The 10,110-nt window shown below is 33.2% G+C and overlaps 1 protein-coding gene across 1 annotated transcript in view; it reads right to left on the bottom strand.

Moving 5' to 3' along the window:
- The window catches only part of trappc9 (trafficking protein particle complex subunit 9), a 266,928-nt gene that overhangs the window by 111,200 nt on the left and 145,618 nt on the right, over positions 1 to 10,110 (bottom strand). Inside the window, exon 18 of the mRNA XM_016233477.1 lies at positions 5,436 to 5,578. Coding sequence (XP_016088963.1) covers positions 5,436 to 5,578 — 143 coding nt within the window. The remainder of the gene's footprint in view (positions 1 to 5,435; positions 5,579 to 10,110) is intronic.

The following is a 10,110-nucleotide window of genomic DNA, read 5'->3' on the forward strand; positions in this document are numbered from 1 at the left end:
ACAAAGAAGACCTAAGACATTTGAGCAACTAGAAGCCTGTATTAGACAAGAATGGGACAACATTCCTATTCCTAAACTTGAGCAACTTGTCTCCTCAGTCCCCAGACGTTTGCAGACTGTTATAAAAAGAAGAGGGGATGCCACACAGTGGTAAACATGGCCTTGTCCCAACTTTTTTGAGATGTGTTGATGCCATGAAATTTAAAATCAACTTATTTTTCCCTTAAAATGATACATTTTCTCAGTTTAAACATTCGATATGTCATCTATGTTGTATTCTGAATAAAATATTGAAATTTGAAACTTCCACATCATTGCATTCTGTTTTTATTCACATGCATGTTTGTACATGCATGCCTTCCGTCTTAAAGGGACAGCATTCCTAATTAAATACCTATCCGTGTCAATGTTAACCAACAAAAGATGTTAAATAAATATATGTAAACCTACTGTATCTGAAAAATGAGTTTAATTTGTATCTCTTTCGTATTTGTCTTATTGTCTTATGCTGCTTCTTTTTCAAAAATTATCAATTATATATATTATATATGAACAACTATAATTTTTATAAGTTGCTCCCTTTTCACTTCTGTTAAAGGGATAGTTCACCCAAAAATGAAAATTGTCATAATTTATTCAAGTTTTTCCAAATTCAATCCTTGATTCAAATTTCTCATAAGCTTAATTGATTTGGTCTAAAGAGAGAAGAATGACTATTTTTGTTTGAAGACTACATATAAAATAGCTTCCAAAATAAATGTTGGTAACTGCAACTAAAACTAGACTAAAACTATGAAAGACTCAAATGACAAAAATGTGACTAAAACTATTAAGCATTTTCATCTCAAGATAAAGACCAAGACTAAATCAAAAATGCCTGTCAGAATTAACACTGGTGTGGTGCTGCGTTGTAACGTAGAACGTCCATCTCTCTTAGTTCATCATCTGAACTAATCTGATCATATTCTAGTTCAAATAAGTAAGGCTGAGCAAAAAATTGCAAGTCATCCTCTCTGTCGTAATGTTTACGAAGACTGTTTTCTGTACAGCGTTCATCTTCCTCTGCTTGTAAACCAGACGCAGCACATCCAGGTTCTACATCAGAACTCATGCATCGTGGTACTCTCGTGAATGAGGGGCAGAGACTGAGACGGGAGAGAAGAAATTGTTGAATAAAGTCTTTATTTTTAGTTTCATAAAATTACGGTTGAACCACTGATGTCATGGACTATTTTAATGATGTCCTTACTACCTTTCTGGGCCTTGAACTTGGTAGTTGTGCTGCGGTCTATACAGGGTCAGGAAGCTCTCGGCTTTCATCAAAAATATCTTAATTTGTGTTCCGAAGATGAACGAAGGTCTTGCGGGTTTGGAATGACATGAGGGTGAGTAATTAATGACAGAATTTCCATTTTTGGGTGAACTATTCCTTTAATTGTAGGTGTCAGATTAAAAAAAAAATCTAAATCACAAGAAACCCTGGGTAACAATATAACCGTCCTGAAAAAGAGCTAAATATGGTGTGTTTAAGACATGTTGCAGACAGAGACTTGCCTCTTGAGTATGGAGTAAATGTATTGTTTGATACCTGGTGGCAGGTAAAGTGCTGACTCGTGTGAAGAAAACAGAAGGTTCAACATCCACTCTGACCCCCAGACTGAGCTCGCGGGAGTAGCCCTCCACCTGACCGGCTCCTCCGCTGTATTTAAAGGTCAACACAGCCTCCAGCATCTACAGAAAGCAGACAGAGAGAGAGAGAGACACACACATCACTGAAACTGAAACAGACCAGAATCATGGAAGCACAGACCAATTCATTTACAATTGAAGAAAGCAAATCAGTGACACAAAATCATAAATCCTGAATGGCTTATTATGATCACATGACCTTTAACAGGAATATTAAAGGAACAGCTCACCCAAAATAGAAAACTGTTGACGTTTACTCATATCCCACGTCATTTCACACTCTTGACGCTGGTCTTTTTCATACCATGAAAGCACGTAGGGGCTGTCAATCTCCAAGAATAACATGAAAGCGCCATAAAAGCACAGTATAAGTAGTCCATGTATCTTGTATCCTGCCCCCAGTCATTTCATAGCTTTGAATGAGAGACCCAAATAAGATGTTATGACTTCAAAAGACTTGAAGTATAGTGCAGAAATCATATTTACTGTTTGGTACTTTTATGGTACTTTTTTGTCCTTTTTGGAGCTTAAAAGCCACTGGTCACTCTCTGCTTTAGTTGTATGAAAAAAAGCAGCTCTGAAATTCTTACTTTATGTTCTACAAATGAAAGAAAGTCCAGTTTGAATGGTAAATAAATAGTGAAAAAAAAAATGTTTATTTTCATTGCCGGTACAAAGGACAGAATTCTGAAGAATTCTGAGAAACAATATAAAAATTGCAAGACATAAACTCTCATCTTACAGTTTTGAAAAAAAAAATTATATTGCAAATCTGACTTTATATCTCAATTCTGAGTTTACATCTTGCAATTATGGTTTTTTTTTTCTGCCTTGGAATAAAAAGTATTATATGTAATTGAGATTTCTCACATTTCTGACTTTTTTTCTTGCTATTCTGAGTATATATATATATATATCTTACAATTCTTAGTTTATATCAAATATGCAATTATTTTATCACACAAAAAAGTCAGAATTGTGAGATATAAAATTCTGCCTTTTTCTCACAATTGCGAGTTCATAATAATGAATAATAATAATAATAAATCAGGAAAAATCTAATTGTGATCTTTTACCCCACATTTCTGATGTTTTTCTTGCAATTCTGAGTTTATATCTCACTATTCTGTTTGTTTTTTTCGCCATGGAACAAAAAATAAAAAGGTAATTGCAATTTATTTTTTTCATATCTCACAATTCCAGAGTTTTATCTTGCAAAAAAAGTCAGAAGTGTGAGATATAAACTTAGAATTGCAAGAAAAAAACTATTTTTTATCCCATGGTGATGACTACACAGAAGATAAATATCAGCAGAAAAGAAAGTACAAAAGAATAACAAATAGAATGAAAAAACTAATATAATGTAATGAAATATGAAAGAGTAATGAAAGAGTGAATGGAGTGAATGCAGAAAGAGGACAAGCTGAGTCAGTCCGGGGGCTGAGAGAAAGTGTGTGTGTGTGTGTCTCATCTTGGACTTCCCTGCATCTCTGCATATTGCCAGAACTGCGGATTCTTCCAGAACAAACGTTCCCATTTTCCCCATGTCTCTGTAATCTACTTAAAAGGGGGAGCATCGTGTAAACATTATTTAAATGGTTAAAGTGCATTTCCTGCTTAAAAAGCAACAGTGAAACCTTTTAAAATTCCATCATCGCTGTCACTCATCTTGCTTCGTCTTACCAGACCTCACCAGAGCAAACGGTTTAAAATAGAGTGTCACCTCATTACACAAATGGAGCTCAGAAGTGCAATCAGTGTGCAAAAAACCATCAAAACAGAAAACTGCTTTCATGAAGATGCACCGTCAGACTGCTCAAGGATTGGATTCTGGTCCACTTTATAACATATGCTGACCAAGAACATCCCACTAAAACAGGTGATGTAAACATCTGATGTAAACATGGCTGTTTTACGTGAAGTTTAGGCCTGGGTAAATCAAAATCACACTGGCTGAAGGGGCAAAACAGAACATGCATACAGTATACAACACGCAATGCGTGTCTCAAACAAAACATTTGAACCTCATAAACTACAGCATCTCACAAAAATCCAAGAGCTATGAAGGAATGCATGTATGAATATAAAGATGAATGAAGATATAAAGAAAGAAATGAATGAGTAAATCAATTAAGAGATGAACAAATAAGCAAACGCACAAAATTAAAGACAAGCAGAACTATGCAGGTAACAAATTAATGATCATATTAATAAAATGAACAAACATCTACTGAACAAAACAAACAAACCAACAAAACAATAGGTTATTGTATGGAGAATAATGAATAAACAAATGATTTAATCGAATTAATCTTTTTAAAGAAATTAATACTTTTATTCTGTATATAGATACATTAAATTGATCAAAAGTGACAGTAAAGACATTATAAATGTTATAAAAGATTTATATTTGAAATCTTTTTTATATTTATATTTAAAAACTTTATTCAACGAATTCTGGAAAAAAAGTTTCCACAAAAATATTAAGCAGCACAATTTAACATTGATAATAAGAAGAATGATTTATTGAGCATCAAATGCTTTAATATATTAAAATAGAAAACAGCTATTTTAAATTGTAATAATATTTCAGAATATTTCTGTTTTTGATGTATATTTGATCAAATTAATTCAGCTACATTGAGCATTTTTTTCAAAAAAGAAAAGGAAAAAAAAGAAAAACCTAAACTTTTTAATGGTAGTGTATAGAGAATAATTAAGATGATAAATTATAAAATATAAATAACAAATGATAACAAATAACAAAATAACAGATAAAAAGAGAACAAATGAGAATATTAATAAATTAACAAATTAGCTAATGAAAACTGATGAACAAACAAACATACTAACAAAACAATATAGAACAAAAAGTACTGGACAAACATATAAAAAAATAGGCAAGAAAATGTTGCACTTTATGCACAGTGTAGACAAAAATAAAAGAAAAATAACAAAATAAAAGCAGAATATAAAGATACATTCATATTCACAGCATACTGATATATCTATTTTATCTACCACTCAAACCAAAAAGACTCGTTTCCCAGCAGACTGATGAAATCCTGTGCACAGACTCCAAGAAATGGAGTGTGCTATTTTTAGGAATCTCGTCATTTTTCTGTAAAAATAGCCATTTATAGGGGTTATTTTCACAGATTCATGTCCATACATATGAAATGTGAAACAGGAGCATCACAATCTCAGGGCGAGAAAGATCCGAGCGGCAGATGTTTTCCAGCAGGGCTTGATCTTAAGAGATTTTCTTAAATGAGGGGCCGACAGCATCACTTCTGAGTTTGAGAGGATGAGGAGGCAATAAAAGTACAGAACAAGGAAGAACAGAAGACAAAGATAGAAAGAAAGACATCTAAAGGGAAAACAGATCTCATTGGTCTCATTATTCTGACGGCCTCCCGCGCCCTGCGCATACCTCTGGCTCTGAGAGAACAGAAAAAGAGTGTGTGTGATGCTTTCTAGAAAGAGAAGACGACAAACAAGAGTGTGTGTGTGTATTGGGTTTGTATGGTTTTCCTGCAGGGCCTATTGGAGTGATCCACAATCACCCTCCTGTTGTGTGAAACCTCACCCCGTTCAATCGCTACGCTCTACTGAGTGTGTGTGTGTGTGTGTGTGTTCACTGAGAGCTGCTGGCCTCCGGAGAGAAGCTATTTCAATCACACAGAGAGCTAAAGATAGAACAAACCATAAAGTGAGAGAGTGAGAGAGAGAGAGAGAGAGAATACCTGGTGGCAGGTAAAGTGCTGACTCGTGTGAAGAAAACAGAAGGTTCAACATCCACTCTGACCCCCAGACTGAGCTCGCGGGAGTAGCCCTCCACCTGACCGGCTCCTCCGCTGTATTTAAAGGTCAACACAGCCTCCAGCATCTACAGAAAGCAGACAGAGAGAGAGAGAGACACACACATCACTGAAACTGAAACAGACCAGAATCATGGAAGCACAGACCAATTCATTTACAATTGAAGAAAGCAAATCAGTGACACAAAATCATAAATCCTGAATGGCTTATTATGATCACATGACCTTTAACAGGAATATTAAAGGAACAGCTCACCCAAAATAGAAAACTGTTGACGTTTACTCATATCCCACGTCATTTCACACTCTTGACGCTGGTCTTTTTCATACCATGAAAGCACGTAGGGGCTGTCAATCTCCAAGAATAACATGAAAGCGCCATAAAAGCACAGTATAAGTAGTCCATGTATCTTGTATCCTGCCCCCAGTCATTTCATAGCTTTGAATGAGAGACCCAAATAAGATGTTATGACTTCAAAAGACTTGAAGTATAGTGCAGAAATCATATTTACTGTTTGGTACTTTTATGGTACTTTTTTGTCCTTTTTGGAGCTTAAAAGCCACTGGTCACTCTCTGCTTTAGTTGTATGAAAAAAAGCAGCTCTGAAATTCTTACTTTATGTTCTACAAATGAAAGAAAGTCCAGTTTGAATGGTAAATAAATAGTGGAAAAAAAAATGTTTATTTTCATTGCCGGTACAAAGGACAGAATTCTGAAGAATTCTGAGAAACAATATAAAAATTGCAAGACATAAACTCTCATCTTACAGTTTTGAAAAAAAAAATTATATTGCAAATCTGACTTTATATCTCAATTCTGAGTTTACATCTTGCAATTATGTTTTTTTTTTTCTGCCTTGGAATAAAAAGTATTATATGTAATTGAGATTTCTCACATTTCTGACTTTTTTTCTTGCTATTCTGAGTATATATATATATATATCTTACAATTCTTAGTTTATATCAAATATGCAATTATTTTATCACACAAAAAAGTCAGAATTGTGAGATATAAAATTCTGCCTTTTTCTCACAATTGCGAGTTCATAATAATGAATAATAATAATAATAAATCAGGAAAAATCTAATTGTGATCTTTTACCCCACATTTCTGATGTTTTTCTTGCAATTCTGAGTTTATATCTCACTATTCTGTTTGTTTTTTTCGCCATGGAACAAAAAATAAAAAGGTAATTGCAATTTATTTTTTTCATATCTCACAATTCCAGAGTTTTATCTTGCAAAAAAAGTCAGAAGTGTGAGATATAAACTTAGAATTGCAAGAAAAAAACTATTTTTTATCCCATGGTGATGACTACACAGAAGATAAATATCAGCAGAAAAGAAAGTACAAAAGAATAACAAATAGAATGAAAAAACTAATATAATGTAATGAAATATGAAAGAGTAATGAAAGAGTGAATGGAGTGAATGCAGAAAGAGGACAAGCTGAGTCAGTCCGGGGGCTGAGAGAAAGTGTGTGTGTGTGTGTCTCATCTTGGACTTCCCTGCATCTCTGCATATTGCCAGAACTGCGGATTCTTCCAGAACAAACGTTCCCATTTTCCCCATGTCTCTGTAATCTACTTAAAAGGGGGAGCATCGTGTAAACATTATTTAAATGGTTAAAGTGCATTTCCTGCTTAAAAAGCAACAGTGAAACCTTTTAAAATTCCATCATCGCTGTCACTCATCTTGCTTCGTCTTACCAGACCTCACCAGAGCAAACGGTTTAAAATAGAGTGTCACCTCATTACACAAATGGAGCTCAGAAGTGCAATCAGTGTGCAAAAAACCATCAAAACAGAAAACTGCTTTCATGAAGATGCACCGTCAGACTGCTCAAGGATTGGATTCTGGTCCACTTTATAACATATGCTGACCAAGAACATCCCACTAAAACAGGTGATGTAAACATCTGATGTAAACATGGCTGTTTTACGTGAAGTTTAGGCCTGGGTAAATCAAAATCACACTGGCTGAAGGGGCAAAACAGAACATGCATACAGTATACAACACGCAATGCGTGTCTCAAACAAAACATTTGAACCTCATAAACTACAGCATCTCACAAAAATCCAAGAGCTATGAAGGAATGCATGTATGAATATAAAGATGAATGAAGATATAAAGAAAGAAATGAATGAGTAAATCAATTAAGAGATGAACAAATAAGCAAACGCACAAAATTAAAGACAAGCAGAACTATGCAGGTAACAAATTAATGATCATATTAATAAAATGAACAAACATCTACTGAACAAAACAAACAAACCAACAAAACAATAGGTTATTGTATGGAGAATAATGAATAAACAAATGATTTAATCGAATTAATCTTTTTAAAGAAATTAATACTTTTATTCTGTATATAGATACATTAAATTGATCAAAAGTGACAGTAAAGACATTATAAATGTTATAAAAGATTTATATTTGAAATCTTTTTTATATTTATATTTAAAAACTTTATTCAACGAATTCTGGAAAAAAAGTTTCCACAAAAATATTAAGCAGCACAATTTAACATTGATAATAAGAAGAATGATTTATTGAGCATCAAATGCTTTAATATATTAAAATAGAAAACAGCTATTTTAAATTGTAATAATATTTCAGAATATTTCTGTTTTTGATGTATATTTTATCAAATTAATTCAGCTACATTGAGCATTTTTTTCAAAAAAGAAAAGGAAAAAAAAGAACAAGAAAACCTAAACTTTTTAATGGTAGTGTATAGAGCATAATTAAGATGATAAATTATAAAATATAAATAACAAATGATAACAAATAATGATATATTTGATATATAAAAAATGAGAATATTAATAAATTAACAAATTAGCTAATGAAAACTGATGAACAAACAAACATACTAACAAAACAATATAGAACAAAAAGTACTGGACAAACATATTAAAAAATAGGCAAGTAAATGTTGCACTTTATGCACAGTGTAGACAAAAATAAAAGAAAAATAACAAAATAAAAGCAGAATATAAAGATACATTCATATTCACAGCATACTGATATATCTATTTTATCTACCACTCAAAACAAAAAGACTCGTTTCCCAGCAGACTGATGAAATCCTGTGCACAGACTCCAAGAAATGGAGTGTGCTATTTTTAGGAATCTCGTCATTTTTCTGTAAAAATAGCCATTTATAGGGGTTATTTTCACAGATTCATGTCCATACATATGAAATGTGAAACAGGAGCATCACAATCTCAGGGCGAGAAAGATCCGAGCGGCAGATGTTTTCCAGCAGGGCTTGATCTTAAGAGATTTTCTTAAATGAGGGGCCGACAGCATCACTTCTGAGTTTGAGAGGATGAGGAGGCAATAAAAGTACAGAACAAGGAAGAACAGAAGACAAAGATAGAAAGAAAGACATCTAAAGGGAAAACAGATCTCATTGGTCTCATTATTCTGACGGCCTCCCGCGCCCTGCGCATACCTCTGGCTCTGAGAGAACAGAAAAAGAGTGTGTGTGATGCTTTCTAGAAAGAGAAGACGACAAACAAGAGTGTGTGTGTGTATTGGGTTTGTATGGTTTTCCTGCAGGGCCTATTGGAGTGATCCACAATCACCCTCCTGTTGTGTGAAACCTCACCCCGTTCAATCGCTACGCTCTACTGAGTGTGTGTGTGTGTGTGTGTGTTCACTGAGAGCTGCTGGCCTCCGGAGAGAAGCTATTTCAATCACACAGAGAGCTAAAGATAGAACAAACCATAAAGTGAGAGAGTGAGAGAGAGAGAGAGAGAGATGTGCTGACACAGTGAATTTAATAGCCTGCGGTCTGATCACCCGAGAGCATCTATACTGATGTTGAATGAACTAATGAAGAAATAAATTAATGAATTATTTAAAAATAATTCTAATGTACAAATTAAATTAATGAGTGTACAAATGAATGAGCAAACAAACTAATGAAAGAACCATCAAATAAACAAATGAATGCACAATTGGGAAAAAAATGAACTAATGAACAAATACATGAACAACAAACAAATGATCAAACAATATAACTAACAAATGAATGAATAAATCAATCAACAAATGCATACATGGATTAATAAAATAATGATTATAATTAATGTACAAATTACCAAGCCAATGCATGTACAAATAAATAAAGGAACTAACGAACAAATGAACAACATAATTTAAAACAATGAGCAAATGAAGACAATAAATGAAGGAACAAACACATGAATGAATGAATGCACAAAGAAAAACAAATGAACGAACGAATGAACAAATATAAAATAAAGAACAAATGAATGAATGAATGAATGAACGAACAAACAAACAAACAAACAAACGCATAAACAAATGAATAAACAAACGAATTAATGAACAAACATGAATGAATGAACAAATAAATGAATAAACAAACACATGAAAGAATGAATAAACAAACACATGAATAAATGAATAAACAAACACATGAATGAATGAATGAATGAATGAATAAACACATGAATGAATGAATAAACTAACACATGAATGAACGAACAAATGAATGAATAAACAAACACATGAATGAACAAACAAATGAATGAATAAACAAACACGTGAATGAACAAACACATGA

Source organism: Sinocyclocheilus grahami, unplaced genomic scaffold (assembly GCF_001515645.1).
Source record: "Sinocyclocheilus grahami isolate Dianchi unplaced genomic scaffold, SAMN03320097.WGS_v1.1 scaffold432.1, whole genome shotgun sequence".
Lineage (NCBI taxonomy): Eukaryota > Metazoa > Chordata > Actinopteri > Cypriniformes > Cyprinidae > Sinocyclocheilus > Sinocyclocheilus grahami.